General features: G+C 46.2%; 1 protein-coding gene across 8 annotated transcripts; it reads left to right on the forward strand.

Annotated features, from left to right (window-relative positions):
- The first annotated feature begins 721 nt into the window (after positions 1-721).
- Positions 722-23,541, forward strand: LOC135258674 (uncharacterized). Of its 8 annotated transcripts, none has more exons than XM_064342128.1 (20): positions 722-973; positions 1,451-1,516; positions 3,961-4,023; positions 4,168-5,208; positions 5,948-6,007; positions 6,750-6,812; positions 6,994-7,053; positions 7,166-7,201; positions 7,653-7,727; positions 8,956-9,006; positions 10,132-10,224; positions 10,353-10,481; positions 11,897-11,989; positions 12,118-12,246; positions 14,392-14,484; positions 14,613-14,741; positions 17,291-17,371; positions 18,991-19,030; positions 20,864-20,918; positions 21,005-23,541. In XM_064342128.1, the coding sequence occupies exons 2-20, from the start codon at positions 1,454-1,456 to the stop codon at positions 21,753-21,755; spliced, it is 3,105 nt and encodes a 1,034-aa protein (XP_064198198.1). In that variant the 5' UTR covers positions 722-973; positions 1,451-1,453; the 3' UTR covers positions 21,756-23,541. The 8 variants fall into 8 exon arrangements, with proteins under 8 accessions (XP_064198198.1, XP_064198201.1, XP_064198200.1 ...); XM_064342131.1 differs by having other exon boundaries at positions 3,961-4,022; positions 4,164-5,208; positions 12,121-12,246; XM_064342130.1 differs by having other exon boundaries at positions 3,961-4,022; positions 4,164-5,208; positions 10,356-10,481.
- Positions 23,542-24,208: the final 667 nt, after the last annotated feature.

Below are 24,208 nucleotides of genomic sequence, written 5' to 3' on the forward strand. Positions count from 1 at the left end.
TATTTTTTATTGTATGCTAATCCATTTTATGACACTTCCTCTAATTTCCTTCAGTCGCATTTTTACTATTTTAAATCTCTTTTCATTATGTTTTAATGCATTTCATTACTATGCATTGCTGTCCTAGTTCTGTTTTACCATACACCAAACTCTTTCTCATTTAATCTCTGAAACAAACTTGGAGAACTTGGACTTGCACATTAAAAGTGCTACACAATCAAAGTTTGTGAATTTATTTATTTATTTAATTTATTTATTGAGTTAGTCATTTAGTTGTTTATTTACTTGACAAACTGTAGAATCCTGATTGGGAACTGCCACTTAATCTACGAGTGACAAACAGAAATAGTCACAATAATGATCTGGAAGAAGTACAGCATGTACATGGGTAGAGTATGTCTAACACGAGCGCCATAGAGCGCATGTCTATAACACGAGCGCCAACACGACAGAGTATTCCTATAATAATCTGCCGACCTTCACACAACTAGTAGGCAGTTAACTTACGTCTAGTATAAACTTCAAGTAGAGATACGATAACATTCATGGCAAAGTGTGATTTTATCAAAAAACGACTTCGTCATGGTCTTCTGAGCAAGCCACTATGTATGATACAATTTGATGAATGAGTCCCCTAGGCCGCGGCAGCGGCTCATTAGAGGGGCTCCACGCCGGACCGCGGCAGCGGCGTATTAGAGAGGGGCTCCACGCCTCCCCTCTGAAGGACCGGAGCGGTCACACCCCTCATTTGCACAGCCGGCTCCACTTGTCCCTCTCATATGAAACTCACCTGACAGGCTTCTCCGCAAATGAAGAAAGAATGCGTCCGGAAGAGCAGGCTAAGAAACAAACATCGAAAATAAGTAGACGGAAACTCACTCAGTTGGTCGCTGCATCAGAAATAGGCTACTGCTGGTACTCCCACGCAACCATAACACAAAGAGGTTAAACACTACAGGACCAGAGCATTGTGGTGAGTTTTCTGTATAATCCGATATATGATTTATTATATGCATATGGCTACTTCAATCATATACGAAGTCAATGTGATCATAGCATGCCTATCATCTGCCGTCATTCGTGGAATGTGGCCGCGATGTGATCTGAACGTGCTGCGTAACTTGAAAATGAAAACGGATTTATTAAACCAAACGTTACTTTATGACATTAACGTGTATGTTGAATTATAACTACGTGTGTTACTTAACTTTACCACGTGTCATCATATTACTAGTTTTATTTCTGAAACTTAGCACATTTTCTTAATACATTTATACTCGTGTCTTTTCCTTTTGTTTGGGTTCTCGTGGTTCGCGAAAAACATGCCTGAAACGCTGAAAAGATGTCGGAGTGTGCTGTAAAATCCGCATAAAGACAGCGGTACTTTCACTGATCTGAACATTAATTTGGGGAATACATGATCCACAGCTGTGTCGCGCTTCTTTCCTAGAGGATGGAGAGGGGGAAGGAGATAGAGGATGGAGAGTATGAGGAGTACGTGTGGAGGCGAAGACAGGTGAGTGTGTTTGAGGTGTGTGTGTGTAAACAGGTGAATGTGATTGTGGTGTGTGTGTGTAAACAGGTGAATGTGATTGAGGTGTGTGTGTGTAAACAGGTGAATGTGATTGTGGTGTGTGTGTGTAAACAGGTGAATGTGATTGAGGTGTGTGTGTAAACAGGAGTATGTGAGCATTGTCTCTGTGCATTTGAGTGGTGGGGGTTTTTAGTGCTGTGGACGTAGATCTTGTGGTGGGGTTTTTTAGTGCTGTGGACGTAGATCTCATGGTGGGGGGTTTTTGGAGCTGTGGATGTAGATCTCGTGGTGGGGGTTTTTAGTGCTGTGGACCTAGATCTTGTGGTGGGGGTTTTTAGTGCTGTGGACGTAGATCTCATTGTGGGGGGTTTTTGGTGCTGTGGACGTAGATCTTGTGGTGGGGTTTTTTTAGTGCTGTGGACGTAGATCTCGTGGTGGGGGTTTTTAGTGCTGTGGATGTAGATCTCGTGGTGGAGGTGTTTTTAGTGCTGCGGACGTAGATCTCGTGGTGGGGTTTTTTTTGGTGCTGTGGACGTAGATCTCGTGGTGAGGGTTTTTTTGGTGCTGTGGACGTAGATCTTGTGGTGGGGTTTTTTTAGTGCTGTGGACGTAGATCTCGTGGTGGGGTTTTTTTTGGTGCTGTGGATGTAGATCTTGTGGTGGGGTTTTTAGTGCTGTGGATGTAGATCTCGTGGTGGGTTTTTTTGGTGCTGTGGACGTAGATCTCGTGGTGGGTGTTTTAGTGCTGTGGACGTAGATCTCGTGGTGGGGGTTTTTTGGTGCTGTGGACGAAGATCTCGTGGTGGGGGTTTTTAGTGCTGTGGATGTAGATCTCGTGGTGGGGTTTTTTTTGGTGCTGTGGACGTAGATCTCGTGGTGGGGTTTTTAGTGCTGTGGACGTAGATCTCGTGGTGGGGGTTTTTAGTGCTGTGGATGTAGATCTCGTGGTGGAGGTGTTTTTAGTGCTGCGGATGTAGATCTCGTGGTGGAGGTGTTTTTAGTGCTGCGGACGTAGATCTCGTGGTGGGGTTTTTTTTGGTGCTGTGGACGTAGATCTCGTGGTGAGGGTTTTTTTGGTGCTGTGGACGTAGATCTTGTGGTGGGGTTTTTTTAGTGCTGTGGACGTAGATCTCGTGGTGGGGTTTTTTTTGGTGCTGTGGACGTAGATCTTGTGGTGGGGTTTTTTAGTGCTGTGGACGTAGATCTCGTGGTGGGTTTTTTTGGTGCTGTGGACGTAGATCTCGTGGTGGGTGTTTTTAGTGCTGTGGACGCAGATCTCGTGGTGGGGGTTTTTTGGTGCTGTGGACGAAGATCTCGTGGTGGGGGTTTTTAGTGCTGTGGATGTAGATCTCGTGGTGGGGTTTTTTTTTGGTGCTGTGGACGAAGATCTCGTGGTGGGGGGTTTTAGTGCTGTGGACGTAGATCTCGTGGTGGGGGTTTTTTGGTGCTGTGGACGAAGATCTCGTGGTGGGGTTTTAGTGCTGTGGATGTAGATCTCGTGGTGGGGGTTTTTGTGTGGAGTGATCTGTGTGGGGTTTTAGTCTGTGGACGTAGATCTCGTGGTGGGGTTTTTGGTGCTGTGGACGTAGATCTGTGGTGGGGGTTTTTTGGTGCTGTGGACGTAGATCTCGTGGTGGGGTTTTTAGTGCTGTGGACGTAGATCTCGTGTGGGGTTTTTTGGTGCTGTTGGACGAAGATCCGTGGTGGTTGGGTTTTATGCGTGGATGTGAATCTGTGTGGTGGTTTTTTTCTGGTCGTGACGAGATCTCGTGGTGGGCGAGGTTTTTTGGTGCTGTGGACGAAGATCTCGTGGTGGGGTTTTTTTGGTGCTGCGGACGTAGATCTCGTGGTGGGGGTTTTTTGGTGCTGTGGACGAAGATCTCGTGGTGGGTGTTTTTAGTGCTGTGGATGTAGATCTCGTGGTGGGGTTTTTTTTTGGTGCTGTGGACGAAGATCTCGTGGTGGGGTTTTTTTTTGGTGCTGTGGACGAAGATCTCGTGGTGGGGGGTTTTTTGGTGCTGTGGACGAAGATCTCGTGGTGGGGGTTTTTAGTGCTGCGGATGTAGATCTCGTGGTGGGGGTTTTAGTGCTGTGGACGTCGATCTCATGGTGGGGGTTTTAGTGCTGTGGACGTCGATCTTGTGGTGGGGGTTTTTAGTGCTGTGGACGTAGATCTTGTGGTGGGGGTTTTTGGTGCTGTGGACGTAGATCTTGTGGTGGGGGTTTTTGGTGCTGTGGACGTAGATCTCGTGGTGGGGGTTTTTAGTGCTGTGGACGTAGATCTCGTGCACACAGTGAGTTTTTAGAGGGCTCTTGTATCCGAGGCCAGTTACCCCTATAGATTTGAGTTTGGGATTGTCCATCATGCCGTTGCCTTTCTTGATGTCGCTCACTAGTCTTGTGATGTGTGTGCTTCGTGTTCCCAGAGTTCAAGAATGCTGCAGGGGATGCTAAAACGTGTTGGCCACGTGCCGTTCCACCCAATCCAGGTAACCATGGTGATGATGATGATGGCTATTTGTTTACACAAAATTACACAAACCACACAAACAGCTGAAATAATTATTTGTATTCACTGCTTACTTAAGATAAACCACTTAAATTTAATGTTTATTATTTGTGTTTTTGCGGAGATGGATGGAGCAGTGGGTGGAGCAGAAGAAACTAAAGCGCTCCACCCTGCTCTCAGCAAGATGAAACCAGAGACCTTCCAGACCACACCCTCTGACTCCAAACATGACCTCTTCCAGACCACACCCTCTGACTCCAAATATGACATCTTTAAGACCACACTATCTGACTCCAAACATGATCTCTTCCAGACCACACCCTCTGATTCCAAACATGACCTCTTCCAGACCACATCCTCTGACTCCAAACATGACCTCTTCCAGACCACACCCTCTGACTCCAAACATGACCTCTTCCAGACCGCACCCTCTGACTCCAAACATGACCTCTTCCAGACCACACCCTCTGACTCCAAATATGACATCTTTAAGACCGCACCCTGTGACTCCAAGCATGACCTCTTCCAGACCACACCCTCTGACTCCAAATATGACATCTTTAAGACCACACCCTCTGACTCCAAGCATGACCTCTTCCAGACCACACCCTCTGACTCCAAACATGACCTCTTCCAGACCACACCCTCTGACTCCAAATATGACATATTTAAGACCGCACCCTCTGACTCCAAATATGACCTCTTCCAGACCACATCCTCTGACTCCAAACATGACCTCTTCCAGACCACACCCTCTGACTCCAAATATGACCTCTTCCAGACCACACCCTCTGACCCCAAACATGATCTCTTCCAGACCACACCCTCTGACTCCAAATATGACATCTTTAAGACCGCACCCTCTGACTCCAAACATGACTTCTTCCAGACCACACCTTCTGACTCCAAGAATGAGCTCTTCCAGACCACACCCTCTGACTCCAAATATGACATCTTTAAGACCACACCCTCTGACTCCAAATATGACCTTTTCCAGACCACACCCTCTGACTCCAAGCATGATCTCTTCCAGACCACACCCTCTGACTCCAAACATGACCTCTTTAAGACCACACCCTCTGACTCCAAACATGACCTCTTCCAGACCGCACCCTCTGACTCCAAACATGACCTCTTTAAGACCCCACTCCCAAAACTGAAGGAGGTGCGTCATCAGCATCATTTAATTCTTTACTAAAATTTAATGATGAAAATATTTGATTCTATTAAATTTAGGAGAAAATAGTGATGTTCAAAATAGAATAAAAGTGAAATTGTAGATCAGTAAAAAGTTGAGTTGAAAAATTATTATGATTAATAAATGCAGTATTCGCACATTTTATGGAAACACTGCATTTATAAATAGATTTTGATGATAAATGCAATATTTTACTTAAATGTATCTTTCTGGCATAATAAATGTTATTCAATAGATGTAATGTCAACATTAAACCAAAATGAAGAAATAATTGGATTTGTGTTTAACAAGTAATAATTATTACACCTTGTATGTATTAGTTTATATCTACATAAAGGATCAGTCTGATTTATACTGCTGCAAATATAATCAGCTTGCAAGTATTTCTTTGTCTATTATTTTTCTATATTAACTGATAATGTTCATGCAAAGAAAACTATTTTTATATATGTTTTTTGGTGTTTATACCTTATTCCAAACAGCTGATGGTCGCATTATATCCTTACCACTCGTGGTCAAGAAGAAAACTTTTTGAAATACATTTTTAGAGACGAAAATGAGAAACAACAAAAGGAAGGGCACAAATGCGATTTGAGGGCACTAAACTTTTTCTTTAAGCTCAGTGTTTCCATAAATTGAGGAAGTACTGTAAATGGTAATGTTTAGTAAATATTACAAGATTAATAAATATGTTTTATTTGCTCAGAATGGACATATCACGGCGAATGGGAGTAGGAGTCCTGACTTGAAATCTACGCGCAACAAGGTCATACACTCTTCCTCCCTCTTCTCCTTATCTCTTTCTATCCCTCTGTCTCTCTATCCCTTTATCTCTTCCTCTGTCCCTCTTTCCTGTTTCTCTCTCTCCCTCTGTCTCCATCCCCCTGTTTCTTTCTCTACCTGTTTCTCATAATTATGAAATCATACACCGGTAATACAGATTATGGGTGGAGAGAGATGCCACTATTTGTATTTGTATCTATTTGTTCAACCAAGTTATTTTCCTCTGTATTTGGATAAAACATGTAGTGGGCTTGGCTTAAACCTGCAGGTTTGACCCAAAATTTTACCATCATTTTGACAGACACTGCTATTGTTGAGATATTAAAGCCTTAAAGTAATGGCGTTTCAATGACATCAATAATAATCCAGTTAGTATATTAGTGTGTATATATTACTGTGTATAGGTGTGTGTGTATTACTCTGTGAGTGGGTGTATGTGTATTAGTGTGTATGGGTGTGTGTATATTAGTGTGTATATATTACTGTGTATAGGTGTGTCTATATTACTCTGTGTGTGGGTGTATGTGTATTAGTGTGTATGGGTGTGTGTATATTACTGTGTGTATGAGTGTGTGTATATTAGTGTGTATATATAACTGTGTATAGGTGTCTATATTACTCTGTGCGCATGGGTGTGTGTGTATGCGTGTGTGTATATTACTGTGTATAGGTGTGTGTGTGTATTACTCTGTGTGGATTATTAATGGATTTTTTTTCTGTAACAGGACCATGAATCCTGGGATAGTAAGGAATACCCTGTGTATCAGAACGTCTTCCTCATCGGAGAGGTGTGTGTCTGTCTGCCTGCCTGCCTGCCTGTCTGTCTGTCTGTCTGCTTGCCAGCTGGATAGCTGTGTATGTGAGAGAGAGCTAGTTTTGTGTGAAAGTGCAGTATGAATTGTATTTGAAATGTGTGTTTGTGCACATTTGTATGTTTGTGTAATTGTTGTGTGTGTGTGCGTGTTTCAGGAGAAATGTGTGGAAGATTGGCCGGAGGACAGTCCGGAGCTCTGTCCTGATTGGAAGCCGGTATGTAAATATAGTTATTTATTAGTGTTTAAACTGATGTTTGTGGGGTTTTATGTTCAGCGAGGAGTAAAAAATGAAGAATCACTGAACTAGATGTCACCTCCTTTAACAGCCTGGCAGATTAAGACTGAGAAGAGAGTCTATGAAGGTAAGACAAAAACAGATGCTCACCTGCACCTACACGCATGCTCACATGCACCTGCGCGCACTCACCTACACCTGCACACATGCTCTCCTACACCAGCACACATGCTCACTCCTCTACCTATACCTCTGCTATACCTATGCACTTGCAGTCTCTCTTGGGAATTTTGTTGCCCCTCTGGGGAGTTACTGAACTTCCATCCCTGCTCTTTGCACTTGTGTTGCTCTGTGAGTGTGTCTGTGACTCTCTGTGAGTGTGTCTGTGACTCTCTGTGAGTCTGTCTGTGAGTCTCTGTAAGTGTATCTGTGAGTCTGTCTGTGAGTCTCTGTGAGTGTGTCTGTGAGTCTCTGTGAGTGTGTCTGTGACTCTCTGTGAGTGTGTCTGTGAGTCTCTGTGTGTCTGTCTGTGAGTGCAGTGCCTGCATCCACTCATCTGGGCCTACCTTTACTCATAGGTTCTGTCAGGGACACGGATGGAATGGGGAAACCAGGACCCGATGGAGAACAATGCTGAGAATAATTACAAAGCCGTATGTCTGTCTCTCAAAAATGCGAAGCAGAGAATTACATAATGCAGCGCTAAGCAAACGGCTACGTAGGGCAGCGCTAATCACAGAGCTAAATAGGGCAGCGCTAAGCACAGGGCTATATAGGGCAGCGCTAAGCTCAAAGCTAAATAGGGCAGTGCTAAGCACAGGGTTATATAGGGAAGCGCTAAGCTCAGAGCTAAATAGGGCAGTGCTAAGCACAGGGTTATATAGGGAAGCGCTAAGCTCAGAGCTAAATAGGGCAGCGCTAATCACAGAGCTAAATAGGGCAGCGCTAAGCACAGGGTTATATAGGGCAGCGCTAAGCTCAAAGCTAAATAGGGCAGTGCTAAGCACAGGGTTATATAGGGAAGCGCTAAGCTCAGAGCTAAATAGGGCAGCGCTAAGCACAGGGTTATATAGGGCAGCGCTAAGCTCAGGGCTATGTAGGGCAATGGTAAGCAGAGAGCTACATAGGGCAGCCCTAAGCACAGGGTTATATAGGGCAGCGCTAAGCTCAGGGCTACATAGGGCAGTGCTAATTACAGAGCTACATAGGGCAGCGCTAAGCACAGAGCTATGTAGGGCAGCGCTAAGCTCAGGGCTGCATAGGGCAGCGCTAATTACAGAGGTACGTAGGGCAGCACTTATTACAGAGCTACGTAGGGCAGCACTAAGCACAGGGCTATGTAGGGCAGCGCTAAGCACAGGGCTACGTAGCACAGGGCTACGTAGGGCAGCGCCAAGCTCAGGGTTATGTAGGGCAGCGCTAAGCTCAGGGCTACATAGGGCAGCGCTAAGCTCAGGGCTATGTAGGGCAGCGCTAAGCTCAGGGCTATATAGGGCAGCGCTAAGCTCAGGGCTACATATGGCAACGCTAATCAGAGAGCTACGTAGAGCAGCGCTAAGCACAGGGCTATGTGGGGCAGCGCTAAGCTCAGGGCTATGTAGGGCAGTGCTAAGCACAGGATTACGTAGCACAGGGCTACGTAGGGCAGCACTAAGCACAGGGCTACATAGAGCAGCGCTAAGCTCAGGGCTACGTAGGGCAGCGCTAAGCACAGGGCTATGCAGAGTAGCGCTAAGCTCAGGGCTATGTAGGGCAGCGCTAAGCACAGGGCTACGTAGGGCAGCGCTAAGCTCAGTGCTACACACAAATGGAGGATTCCAACTTCCAGAGTAGCTGCAGTCTGTCTGATTTTGACCTTTGACTTTGCATAACCCCTTTCAGAAGAAAAGCAGAAGGTTCACCTTGCCAATTCCCACACGAAGACAATCAAAGGTAAAATGTCTGTGTGTCCTTGACTGTAACACTGTGTGCTCTGTGTTGTGTGTGTCGGTGTGTGATAGTGTTTGTGAACGTGTGTGTGTGTAACGGTGTTTGTGTGTGTGGTCAAGTGCGTGTGTAACAGTGTTTGTGAATGTGTGTGTAATGGTGTTTGTGTGTGTGTGCGTGTGTGTGTGTAACGGTGTGTGTGGTCGAGTGCGTGTGTAACAGTGTTTGTGAATGTGTGTGTAACGGTGTTTGTGTGTGTGTGTAACGGTGTTTGTGTGTGTGGTCGAGTGCGTGTGTAACAGTGTTTGTGAATGTGTATGTAATGGTGTTTGTTTGTGTGTGCGTGTGTGTAGCGGTGTTTGTGAATGTGTGTCTAATGGTGTTTGTGTATGTGCCTGCATGTGTAACGTTGTGTGTAATGGTGTTTGTGTATGTGTGTGTGTGTGTGTAAGAGTGTTTGTGAATGTGTGTGTGTGTAATGGTGTTTGTGTGTGTGTGTCTGTGTGTGTAATAGTGTTTGTGAACGTGTGTGTGTAATGGTGTTTGTGTATGTGCCTGCGTGTGTAACAGTGTTTGTGAATGTGTGTGTGTAAGGGTGTTTGTGTATGTGCCTGCATGTGTAACGGTGTGTGTAATGGTGTTTGTGTATGTGTCTGTGTGTAACACTGTTTGTGAACATGTGTGTGTAATGGTGTTTGTGTATGTGCCTGCGTGTGTAATGGTGTTTGTGAACGTGTGTGTGTAATGGTGTTTGTGTGTGTGTCTGTGTGTGTAATAGTGTTTGTGAACGTGTGTGTGTAATGGTGTTTGTGTAACTGTCTGTGTGTGTAATAGTGTTTGTGAACGTGTGTGTAATGGTGTTTGTGTATATGTCTGTGTGTAACAGTGTTTGTGAACGTGTGTGTGTAATGGTGTTTGTGTATCTGTCTGTGTGTGTAATAGTGTTTGTGAACGTGTGTGTAATGGTGTTTGTGTATGTGCCTGCGTGTGTGTGTAATGGTGTTTGTGAACGTGTGTGTGTAATGGTGTTTGTGTGTGTGTCTGTGTGTGTAATAGTGTTTGTGAACGTGTGTGTAATGGTGTTTGTGTATGTGTCTGCGTGTGTAATGGTATTTGTGTTCTGGGCATTAGAATGAAGCTGAACTCGTACAGAAAGGTGCAGATCTCTTCAAAGGGAGAGAGGGAGAGGAGGATGAGCAGGATGTGGCAGAGGAGTATAGGCTGGTATGTCTCTCTTCATCCAGTACTAGTACTTTCACCGCTGCTTGCATCATTCCATCCTCACACTCATTACTTCTCTTTCTTCTGCTGCTTACTGCACACATTCTCAATGCTCCTCTTATGTGTTTTAGCAGAGACAAAAGAGAGGGAAGAAATTCAGAATCACCTTCCTGCAGCGCAGAGATTCAAAGGGAGCTACATTACCTGAGACTCCCCCTGGAGCTACCTGCAAGAACTATCACCTGTCTGAGGCAGCAGAGGTAACACACACTGAGCCACTCACACACTGAGCCACATACACACACACTGAGCCACTCACACACACTGAGTCACTCACACACACTGAGCCACTCACACACTGAGCCACATACACACACACTGAGCCACTCACACACTTAGCCGTATACACACACACTGAGTCACTCACACACTGAGCCACTCACACACTGAGCCACATACACACACACTGAGCCACTCACACACTTAGCCGCATACACACACACTGAGTCACTCACACACTGAGCCACTCACACACTGAGTCACTCACACACTGAGCCACTCACACACACACTGAGTCACTCACACAATGAGCCACTCACACACAGATCTGCTCACACACACTGAGACACTCACACAATGAGCCACTCACACACTGAGCCTGTTTGTCTGTGTGTGTGTGTGTGATAGTGTTTGTGTGTACGCATGTGTGTGTAACAGTGTTTGTGTTTGTACGCTTGTGTGAGTAATGGTGTTTGTGAGCGTGTGTGTGTAACAGTGTTTGTGTGCGCGCATGTGTGCGTGTGTAATGGTGTCTGTGTGTGCCCGTGTGTGTATAACTGTGTTTGTGTATTTGTGTGTGTGACCACGTGTGTTATGGTGTTTTTCCATGTATGTGTGTGTGTAACAGTGTTTGTGAGCATGTGTGTGTAATGGTGTTTGTGTGTGCATGCTTGTGTGTAACAGTGTTTTTGTTTATGAATGTGTGCGTAACGTGTTTGTGAGCGCATGTGTGTAACGGTGTTTGTGTGTGAGCTCAAATGCGTGTATAACAGTGTTTGTGAACGTGTGTGTAATGGTGTTTGTGTGGTGTGTGTGTAATGGTGTTTGTGTGGCGCGTGAGTGTGTAATGGTGTTTGTTTGTGTGTTACAGTGTCTGTGAACGTGTGTGTGTAATGGTGTTTGTGTATGTGTGTGTGTGTGTGTAAGAGTGTTTGTGAATGTGTGTGTGTGTAATGGTGTTTGTGTGTGTGTGTCTGTGTGTGTAATAGTGTTTGTGAACGTGTGTGTGTAATGGTGTTTGTGTATGTGCCTGCGTGTGTAACAGTGTTTGTGAATGTGTGTGTGTAAGGGTGTTTGTGTATGTGCCTGCATGTGTAACGGTGTGTGTAATGGTGTTTGTGTATGTGTGTGTGTGTGTGTGTGTAAGAGTGTTTGTGAATGTGTGTGTGTGTAATGGTGTTTGTGTGTGTGTGTCTGTGTGTGTAACACTGTTTGTGAACATGTGTGTGTAATGGTGTTTGTGTATGTGCCTGCGTGTGTAATGGTGTTTGTGAACGTGTGTGTGTAATGGTGTTTGTGTGTGTGTCTGTGTGTGTAATAGTGTTTGTGAACGTGTGTCTAATGGTGTTTGTGTATGTGTCTGCGTGTGTAATGGTATTTGTGTTCTGGGCATTAGAATGAAGCTGAACTCGTACAGAAAGGTGCAGATCTCTTCAAAGGGAGAGAGGGAGAGGAGGATGAGCAGGATGTGGCAGAGGAGTATAGGCTGGTATGTCTCTCTTCATCCAGTACTAGTACTTTCACCGCTGCTTGCATCATTCCATCCTCACACTCATTACTTCTCTTTCTTCTGCTGCTTACTGCACACATTCTCAATGCTCCTCTTATGTGTTTCAGCAGAGACAAAAGAGAGGGAAGAAATTCAGAATCACCTTCCTGCAGCGCAGAGATTCAAAGGGAGCTACATTACCTGAGACTCCCCCTGGAGCTACCTGCAAGAACTATCACCTGTCTGAGGCAGCAGAGGTAACACACACTGAGCCACTCGCACACTGAGCCGCATACACACACACTGAGTCACTCACACACTGAGCCGCATTCACACACACTGAGTCACTCACACACTGAGTCACTCACACCCTGAGCCACATACACACACACTGAGCCACTCACACACTGAGCCACTCACACACTGAGCCACATACACACACACTGAGCCACTCACACACTTAGCCGCATACACACACACTGAGTCACTCACACACTGAGCCACATACCACACACACTGAGTCACTCACACACTGAGCCACTCACACACTGAGCCACATACCACACACACTGAGCCACTCACACACTGAGCCACATACCACACACTGAGCTCACCACACTGAGCCCACCACTGAGCCACTCACACACTGAGCCCATCACACACACTGAGCCACTCACACACTTAGCCGCATACACACACACTGAGCCACTCACACACTGAGCCACATACCACACACACTGAGTCACTCACACACTGAGCCACTCACACACTTAGCCGCATACACACACACTGAGCCACTCACACACTGAGCCACTCACACACTGAGCCACATACACCACTGAGCACTCCACCTGAGCTCACTCCCACACACTGAGTCACTCACACACTGAGCCACTCACACACTGAGTCCCTCACACACTGAGACACTCACACAGAGTCAGAACGTCTGAACGTGTGTGTGTAATGGTGTTTGTGTATGTGCCTGCGTGTGTAACAGTGTTTGTGAATGTGTGTGTGTTATGGTGTTTGTGTGCGTGTGTAATAGTGTTTGTGAGCATGTGTGTGTAATGTTGTTTGTGTATGTGTCTGCATGTGTAATGGTGTTTGTGAATGTGTGTGTGTAATGGTGTTTGTGTATGTGCCTGTGTGTGTAATGGTGTTTGTGTATGTGCCTGCATGTGTAACAGTGTTTGTGAATGTGTGTGTGTAATGGTGTTTGTGTGCGTGTGTAACAGTGTTTGTGAACGTGTGTGTGTAATGGTGTTTGTGTATGTCTGCATGTGTAACAGTGTTTGTGAACGTGTGTGTGTAACGGTGTTTGTGTATGTGTCTGTGTGTGTAATAGTGTTTGTGAGCATGTGTGTGTAATGGTGTTTGTGTATGTGTCTGTGTGTGTAACAGTGTTTGTGAACGTGTGTGTGTAATGGTGTTTGTGTATGTGCCTGCGTGTGCAACAGTGTTTGTGAATGTGTGTGTAATGGTGGTTGTGTGTGTGTGTAACAGTGTTTGTGAACGTGTGTGTGTAATGGTGTTTGTGTATGTGTCTGCGTATGTAATGGTGTTTGTGAACGTGTGTGTGTAATGGTGTTTGTGTACATGTCTGTGTGTAACAGTGTTTGTGAACGTGTGTGTAATGGTGTTTGTGTATATGTCTGTGTGTAACAGTGTTTGTGAACGTGTGTGTGTAATGGTGTTTGTGTATCTGTCTGTGTGTGTAATAGTGTTTGTGAACGTGTGTGTAATGGTGTTTGTGTATGTGCCTGCGTGTGTAACGGTGTGTGTAATGGTGTTTGTGTATGTGTCTGTGTGTAACACTGTTTGTGAACATGTGTGTGTAATGGTGTTTGTGTATGTGCCTGCGTGTGTAATGGTGTTTGTGAATGTGTGTGTGTAAGGGTGTTTGTGTATGTGCCTGCATGTGTAACGGTGTGTGTAATGGTGTTTGTGTATCTGTCTGTGTGTGTAATAGTGTTTGTGAACGTGTGTGTAATGGTGTTTGTGTATGTGCCTGCGTGTGTAACGGTGTGTGTAATGGTGTTTGTGTATGTGTCTGTGTGTAACACTGTTTGTGAACATGTGTGTGTAATGGTGTTTGTGTATGTGCCTGCGTGTGTAATGGTGTTTGTGAATGTGTGTGTGTAAGGGTGTTTGTGTATGTGCCTGCATGTGTAACGGTGTGTGTAATGGTGTTTGTGTATGTGTCTGTGTGTAACACTGTTTGTGAACATGTGTGTGTAATGGTGTTTGTGTATGTGCCTGCGTGTGTAATGGTGTTTGTGAACGTGTGTGTGTAATGGTGTTTGTGTGTGTGTCTGTGTGTGTAATAGTGTTTGTGAACGTGTGTGTAATGGTGTTTGTGTATGTGTCTGCGTGTGTAATGGTATTTGTGTTCTGGGCATTAGAATGAAGCTGAACTCGTACAGAAAGGTGCAGATCTCTTCAAAGGGAGAGAGGGAGAGGAGGGTGAGCATGATGTGGCAGAGGAGTATAGGCTGGTATGTCTCTCTTCATCCAGTACTAGTACTTTCACCGCTGCTTGCATCATTCCATCCTCACACTCATTACTTCTCTTTCTTCTGCTGCTTACTGCACACATTCTCAATGCTCCTCTTATGTGTTTCAGCAGAGACAAAAGAGAGGGAAGAAATTCAGAATCACCTTCCTGCAGCGCAGAGATTCAAAGGGAGCTACATTACCTGAGACTCCCCCTGGAGCTACCTGCAAGAACTATCACCTGTCTGAGGCAGCAGAGGTAACACACACTGAGCCACTCACACACTGAGCCACATACACACACACTGAGCCACTCACACACTGAGCCACTCACACACTGAGCCACATACCACACACTGAGTCAGTCACACACACACTGAGCCACATACACACACACTGAGCCACTCACACACTGAGCCGCATACACACACACTGAGTCACTCACACACACTGAGTCACTCACACACTGAGTCGCTCACACACTGAGCCACATACACACACACTGAGATACTCACACAATGAGTCACTCACACACTGAGTCACATACTCACACAATGAGTCACTCACACACTGAGTCACATACTCACACACTGAGACACTCACACACTGAGTCAGTCACACACTGAGCCACATACACACACACTGAGCCACTTGCACACTGAGTCACTGCCGGCAACACTGAGTCCACTAGTCACCACTATGAGTCACTCGCACACACTGAGATCACTCACACACTGAGCCCACTCACACCACACTGATACACTACACTCACACACTGAGTCACTCACTCACACACTGAGTCACTCACTCACTGAATCCCTCACACACTTAGCCACATACACACTGAGCCACTCACACACTGAGTCACTCACACACTGAGCCACTCACACACTGAGTCACTCACACACTGAGCCACTCACACACTGAGTCACTCACACACTGAGCCACTCACACACTGAGTCACTCACACACTGAGCCACTCACACACTGAGTCACTCACTCACACACTGAGCCACTCACACACTGAGTCACTCACTCACACACTGAGCCACTCACACACTGAGCCACTCGCACACTTAGCCACATACACACTGAGCCACTCACACACTGAGTCACTCACACACTGATCCAGTCACACCCACACTGAGCCACTCACACACTGAGTCACTCACACACTGATCCAGTCACACCCACACTGAGCCACTCACACACTGAGCCACTCGCACACTGAGTCACTCACACACTGAGTCACTCACACACTGAGCCACTCACACACTGAGCCACTCACACTGACACTCACACACTGAGTCACTCACACACTGACAGTCACACCACACTGAGCCACTCACACACTGAGTCACTCACACACTGATCCAGTCACACCCACACTGAGCCACTCACACCTGAGCACTCGCACACTGAGTCACTCACACACTGATCATCACACACTGAGCCACTCACCACACTGAGTCCCACTCACACACTGAGTCACTCACACACTGAGGCACTCCCCACTTAGCACATACACACTGAGCCACCACACACACTGAGTCCACTCACACCACACTGAGCCACTCACACACTGAGCACTCGCCCCTGAGTCACTCACACACTGAGTCACTCACACACTGAGTCACTCACACTGAGCCACTCGCACACTGAGCCACTCACACACTGAGCCACTCACACACTGAGTCACTCACTCACACACTGAGCCACTCACACACTGAGTCACTCACACACTGAGTCACTCACACACTGAGCCACTCGCACACTGAGTCACTCACACACTGAGTCACCACTCACACACTGAGCCACTCACACACTGAGTCACTCACTCACACACTGAGCCACTCACACACTGAGCACTCACTCACACACTGAGCCACTCCACACTGAGTCACTCACACACTGAGCCCTCACACTGAGTCACCTCACTCACACACGAGTCACTACCACTCCACACACTGAGTCACTCATCAACTGTCATCACACACACTGAGACGGTCACTCACCACACTGAGCCATCACTCCACCACACTGAGTCACTCACACACTGAGTCCACTCACACCACACACTGATCATCACACACTGAGTCACAACTCCACACACTGAGCCACTCACACACTGAGTCAACACACACACTGAGCCACTCACACACTGAGTCACTCACAACTGATCACACACTGAGCACCACACACTGAGTCACACATACACACACACTGAGCACACTCACACACTGAGCCACTCACACACTGAGTCACTCACACACTGAGCCACTCACACACTGAGTCACTCACACACTGAGCCACTCGCACACTGAGTCACTCACACACTGAGTCACTCACACACTAAGCCACTCGCACACTGAGTCACTCACACACTGAGCCACTCGCACACTGAGTCACTCACACACTGAGTCACTCACACACACACACACACACACACACTGAGCCACTCACACACTGAGCCACTCCATGAACTCCATAAACCAGCTTCTGCAAACTGACATCTGTTCCAATCACCCCTGTCTTAACACCTCTGTGCAGAGAAACTGACCCAACCAGCTCTGCGGTATTTGTGCCTTGGTAGAGTCCAACTGACCTTACACTAGATGATATTTTAAGTGATTTCACAGTCTTACACATCAGAGTAAACCATCTCTCTCTCCTCTCTCCCCCTCACCATCTCTCTCTCTCTCTTTCTCCCCTCTCCCCTCCCCTCACCATCTCTACTTCTCTTTCCCCTCTCTCCGCCCTCACCATCTCTACTTCTCTCTTTCTCCCCCCCCTCTCTCTCTATCTCAGGCAGAGTGGTTGTCTGCTCAGAGGGACGAGAGCTTGGTAAACGGAGGGAAGGTGGAGGAGACTGGAGGAATGGAGGATGGGGTCAGTGGTTTACTCCTAAAGCATGCTGGGAATGCACACACCTAAACATGCATTCCTGAGAACCTGTTTTAGCTGCATAGCCCATGGGCCACACCCACACCTGGGGAGAGTACACACTCCTTCCACTGCAGTCTTTCACCTGCAAGGGAGCCGTTACGTTATACAGGGTATAAAACTCTGGATTATACAGGATATAATACTGATTGTAAATGTTACAGATCATAGATTATAAAGGTTATATATATCATAATAGTTAATCATTGATTTTCAGTGTTAAACTTTTTTTTATTATAAACAGTGATATCATTAGATTAAAGAGGTTCTGGAAAGTAGATTTAAAGGTTATAATTACTGATTATAATTGGTGTGGGTTGTAGATTATAATGGTTATGAATGTTAAAAATGTTAAATGGGATAACTAGATTATAAATAGTATGAACAGTAGATGCGTCCCTGAAGGACCTGAGCTAGGGGATCCATCAGGGGATCTACAGAGATTTAAACTTGTATTTCTATGGTTATCCTCCAGGGGGTGCCATAGGCACTCCAGCAGCACAGTGAAGTGAAAAAACATACAACTAAGTTTCTAATCGAGACATTTATAAAAACAATTAGCTGACCTAATATGGGGAGAGTCAGGAAGGAAAGTATTACGAAAGTATTATGCAATATTTTGGACACACTTCTTTTTAATTGCGGTATAACTGCAATGATAGTGTACTTTTACTAATTTGTGTGCAGTTCTCGTGCACTTGCTCTGCAGATGACACACAGCCCAGACAAAACAATAAACCACCAAAGCATCGAAACTTTCAGTGAAGTTGCAGAGAAACTCACAACGTATTACATTCCCAATCAACTCAAAAATAAACCATGTTTCTATCAACCAGCTCAAATTATTTTATTACACCTGTCAGGATTTGTCATCCCTAGCAAGTGTGCAGACGTAACCCATTATCCCTTCCAGTGTACTCAGTTCTGGATTTTGATGGCATCTGCAGATCTGAGCTGGGCAATCACTGTTTACCATTATTTGCACCAGAAAAAACAGCTCTGCCATGTCACTGGGTGAAGTGATGAGTATAAAACCTGGCTGTGGTAGCAAATGAGGTTGAAACATGTAAAAGCACTGCAGCATGTCCAGGGTAGGAACTGAACTGAATTAAACGTGCAGGTATCACTTGTTCTATTCTTAATGAGTAAAGATTGGGGTGGTGCAGGGATGGGATGATTCTTTGACAGTTGACTTGACAAAGGAGCTATGGCGACCTCTAGCTGTAGGAGAACGGAAGTACTGTGCGAGAGAACAGGAAGTACCCTGCGAGAGAACAGGAAGTACCATGCGAGAGAACAAGGGGAAACAAACTTCTGGCTCAAACCAGCCACAGTTTTGAGTCCTGGAAGAACTATTGTTTTTAATTAGGCATGAATGTTTAATGAGAGTATTACTATGATAATGCCACATAATTTGAGAGGGAGGGAGAGAGAGAGAGAGAGAGAGAGGGCGGGCGGGAGGGAGGAGGGAGAGAGAGAGGGAGATAGAGAAACAGATGGAGAGAGGGGGAGAGAGGGAGAGAGAGAAACAGATGGAGAGAGGGACTTACAGTTTTCTTCCGCAGGACACTGACAGCCTGATGGAGTGGTGGAACACAGTGGAACGTGAGTCAAACACGTAAATGTGCACACACACTCACACACACACACACACACACACACACTCACACACACACATACGCACACACACACACACACACACACACACACACACACACACTCACACACACACATACACACACACACCACACACACACACACACACACTACACACACACACACACACACCACACACACACACACACACACACACACACACACCACACACACTCACACATCACACACACACCACACACTACCACACACACACACTCACACACACTCACACACACACTCACACACACCACACACACCACACAACACTCACACACACTCACACACACTCACCACCACACACACACACACTCACACACACACTCCACCACACACACACACATCCACACACACACACAACCACACACATCCACACACTCACACACACTACACATACAACATATACAGCATTCACAACACCATCACACACGCCACTCACAACATTGCATTATCAAGATGTAGCAGCGCAAATACAACTAGACGTGAACAAGGATCGTAGTTCCAAGTAGCCAATCGACAGATCAACCCTGAGGAGTAAGATGTTCAGCCAGCAAGATCCACTCAAGTACAAAGTACAAACTAGCACGGAACAACCTAATCATACAAACAACCAATCACTACCAAACACTACATAATTCAAATTATCCTAGCTAGGTACAATGAGCTGAACTATAGGCTAGGGAGGGGTGGGGAGAGGTGCAGCCTGAAGAGATGAGTCTTCAGTCTGCGTTTGAAAGTGAACTCACACACACTCACACACACACACATACGCACACACACACACACACACACACACATATGCACACACGCTCACACTCACATACTCACACACACACACACACTCATACACATACGCACACACACACTCACACACACACAACGCACACACACACACACACACACACACATCACACACTCACACCACATACCACACACACACACACCATCACACACACACATAGCACACACACACACACTCACAACACACACACACACAACCACTCAACACACACACCATACCACACACACACACACACACACCACACACACACACACACACACCTCACACACACACACACACCAACACATACACACACACACACACCACACACACACACACACTCACACCACACACACACATACGCACCACCCACACACACGCTCACACTCACATACGCACACACACACACACACACACACACATATGCACACACACTCACACACACATACGCACACACACACTCACACACACACACATACGCACACACACACACTCACACACACACATACGCACACACACACACACACACACACACACACATACGCACACACACACACACACACACACATATGCACACACGCTCACACTCACATACTCACACACACACACACACTCATACACATACGCGCGCACACACACACACATATGCGCACACGCACACACACATACGCACACACACTCACACACACATACGCACACACACACTCACACACACACACACTCCTACACACACACATACGCACACACACACACACACACACACACACACACACACACACACACACACACATACACACTCTCACACACACACACTCCTACACACACACACATACGCACACACACACACACACACACTCACACTCACACTCACACACACATACGCACACACACACTCACACACACATACGCACGCACACACACACACTCTCTCACACACACACACACTCACACACACACACAGATAGTTTGTGTTCTCTCAGGGTGTAACTCCTGTTTCTCCTCAGAGTGGGATGAACTTCCCTCAGATGATGAAGACTGGGTGGGAGACGGCGAGGTGAAGTAAGTATACGCTGCCAAAGCGAATCGAATCGGGAAAATAAAAGCCGTTTAATAACACGCTGAAACAGGGGATCCTTCTCTCCCAGGGAGCTGAAGGTGCTGGCGGAGAAGGTGCAGAAGGGCATTCATGTCTTTAACAAGGTCTTCATGGAGCAGGCAGAGGGTCTTTGGCAGCACATCATCGACCTCAACGCCATCGCAGAGAACATCAATGAGTTCCACAAGAAAGCCAAGATCGCCTCCATCACGGGGGGCACCACCAGCGCCGTGGGAGGGGTCACTGCCATCGCCGGCCTGGCTCTGGCTCTGGTCACTCTGGGGGCGTCTCTGATCATCACGGCTGTGGGGATAGGCGTGGCCACCGCCGGGGGGCTCACCTCCGCCTCCGCCTCCATCTCCGACTCCGTCCACAACTCCCAGGACCGCAAGAAGGTGGAGAGGATCGTTGAGGACTACCAGACCAAGATGGCCGACATTAGCAAGTGCCTGCGCTATGTGCAGCAGGGCCTGGAGAAGCTCCTGGCCTACAACCTGCTGAAGATGGACTTGGCGGGAGAGCAGGGGCTGGGGCTCAGCAGGGCGGTGCAGATGGCCAGTGAGGCCAGCGGTGCCAGCGAGCGGGCGGTGCAGCTCAGCAGCCAGGTCAGCACCGTGCTGACGGGGCTGTTCCAGGGCATGGACGACTACTACATGGACAAGGACTCCCGGGAGCTAAAGAAAGGCTGCAAGACGGAGTTCGCTGCTAAGATACGGGAGGTGGCAAACCGGCTGCATGAGGCACTGGTGGAGCTCAACAGCATCCGAGAGGAGCTGCAGGACACAGTTTATAACATCTGAACTCCCTTTCCCACAATCCCCTTCTTCACTTGCTCCCCCAATGTTCTCTTCTGAACTCCCTTTCCCACAATCCTCTTCTTCACTCGTTCCCCCAATGTTCTCTTCTGAACTTCCTTTCCCACAATCCCCTTCTTCACTCACTCCACCCTTGTTCTCTTCTGAACTCCATTTCCCACAATCCCTTTCTTCACTCCCTTTCCCACAATCCTCTTCTTTACTTGCTCGCCCACTGTTCACTTCTGCACTCACTTTCCCACAATGCCCTTCTACACTCACTTTTCCACAATGCTCTTCTTCACTCACTTTCCCACAATCCTCTTCTTCACTTGCTCCCCCACTGTTCACTTCTGCACTCACTTTCCCACAATGCCCTTCTGCACTCACATTTCCCACAATGCTCTTCTGCACTCACTTTTCCACAATCCTCTTCTTCACTTGCTCCCCATTGTTCTCTTCTGAACTTACTTTCCCATAATCCTCTTTTCCATTTGCTTTCCCACAATCCTCAGAAAATCTGATCCATCTGAGGCACCCCCGGCTATTTATTTTTACCAGTACCTGAGACACAGCGATACACACACATAATGCAGCACTAATGATGATATTTTCTTGTAGGAGATGTTTATTAGTCATGTAATTTTTGTATATAGCTTATACATGTGTAACATAAACTCTAATAAAAGCCAGCAGACCCTCCAGCACACCCCCAGTACTGAATAGAGACAAAAAAGTGCATCACGTGTTGCATTGAATTCTCTGTTAGTCCTACTGTAACCTTTGTACTGTCATTTGTGGCAGTTTACTGTACTGCAAGAAGCCTTAAAACAGGACATAACCACTGGTGCACATCACCACAGTTTTGCACTGATTTTTAAAACCAGTATTTTGTATTATATGGGGTGATGTGCAGAGGCTATCTGTTCTGTCACTTGAATACTGTGCCTAGCTAATGCTGACATGGTTGATAAGTTTCACTGTAAATCACACCAGTCTGTTCGGGTGAAACCGAGTGAGAAAGTCCCGCCTTCTCCTTCCCCATTTGGGCAGGAAACTGTTACTCCAGAAACAAACTGATTAGAGTAATCTGAACGTCCATGCGGTGTGTAGCAAGGTTCCCAAGCTGAGCAGGCCAGTGTGATTCAGGGTTGGCCACAGAAAATGTATTCCTCATAAAATGGATCCTGAGCTCTGACAGTTTGGAAACAGTTGGGCACAAAATAAAGACAGAAAGATGATTGCAGACGGTGTGGCTCCAGTTAGGGTTAGCTCCATGGGAACCTTCTGTTCATTTTATCTGTGGATGCATGTTGACCATAATATGGGTGAGTGCGAGCACAGAACATTGCCACCAGATGGCGGTGTGCTGTTGTTTCTTGCAAAGCTGGTGTGTGTGAGAGGCAGAAGGAAGACAGAGATGTGAATACACAAATGTGTGTGTGTGCTTGTGTGTGTAGGTATGTATGTGTCTGCGTGCATTTATAAATGTGGACCAAAATAAAGAATTAAAATGTGTGTGTGCATGTGTGTGAGAGTGTGTGTACTTATGTACGTATGTACGTGTGTACCTGTATGTGTGAGAGTGTGTGTGTGTATGAGTATATGTGGGTGTGTGGGTGTGTGTGTGTGTGTGTGTGTGTGTGGACCAGGGCTGTTTTCTCCTGCTGAGATTTTAAGTATTCCTTTCTATCACATAAAACATGTCTCATTTGTGTATTTAGTTACTCCATGAAATGGATTTATGAAATATGTGCAGTACTGATTAAAATAAATGTAGTCTGATATTAAATGTGTAGCTGTAGGTTTATACTCAATATTAAATATATAAATGGTTGAAACAGAAATGAATACACTTGTGCACATACCATTTCTTTCTATCAATGGTAAGTTGAGAGCTATTGATTCATCTCATTTAAAATTTTTGATTCAATTCAACTTTAATTGTACAGTGTTTTTCACAGGGACACTGTCACAAAGACACTTTACAGTAGGAATACAACTGCACAAAAAATAGGCTGGAACCCCTCAAAAAAGTAAGCTGTTCAGGCAAAAAAAAAAAAACTCCCCAGTGGGACAAAAAAACACTTGTGGCAAGAAAAAACGTCTCGCTAAGAATAAATTTCAGGAGGAACCCGGCTGTCGAAGGGGAGCGCGTCACGCTGGCTGGCCTGGTTTATCAGATAGGGTAGAATGACAGAATGAACGGTAACAGGAATGTAATGAGGGATCTTGCAGAGTGAAAATGGGTTGGGCAGGTCACAGTCAGAGGCAGTTAAATTAGCTGGTAAATAGGCAGCCCATGTCCATTTTAACCCTTGAAAGCCAACAAATAAATTCTAACAATTAAAACTTGGCCACAAATGGACCTTTCCAGAATATAATGCCAAGCATACTTCAAAATCAACCAAAGATGGTTAGCTGCCCACAAAATGATTGTTTTGCCATGTACAATTCTC

This window comes from Anguilla rostrata, chromosome 7 (assembly GCF_018555375.3).
Source record: "Anguilla rostrata isolate EN2019 chromosome 7, ASM1855537v3, whole genome shotgun sequence".
NCBI classification, from domain to species: Eukaryota; Metazoa; Chordata; class Actinopteri; order Anguilliformes; family Anguillidae; genus Anguilla; species Anguilla rostrata.

Excerpts from the sequence above, each read along its gene's own strand:
- LOC135258674 (XM_064342126.1), top strand. The coding sequence starts at position 1,454 with ATGGAGAGGGGGAAGGAGATAGAGGATGGAGAGTATGAGGAGTACGTG. Across the intron at positions 1,517-3,960 it reads ACGTGTGGAGGCGAAGACAG|AGTTCAAGAATGCTGCAGGG; the intron begins GTGAGTGTGTTT and ends TCGTGTTCCCAG. Across the intron at positions 10,482-11,896 it reads ACCTGTCTGAGGCAGCAGAG|AATGAAGCTGAACTCGTACA; the intron begins GTAACACACACT and ends TCTGGGCATTAG.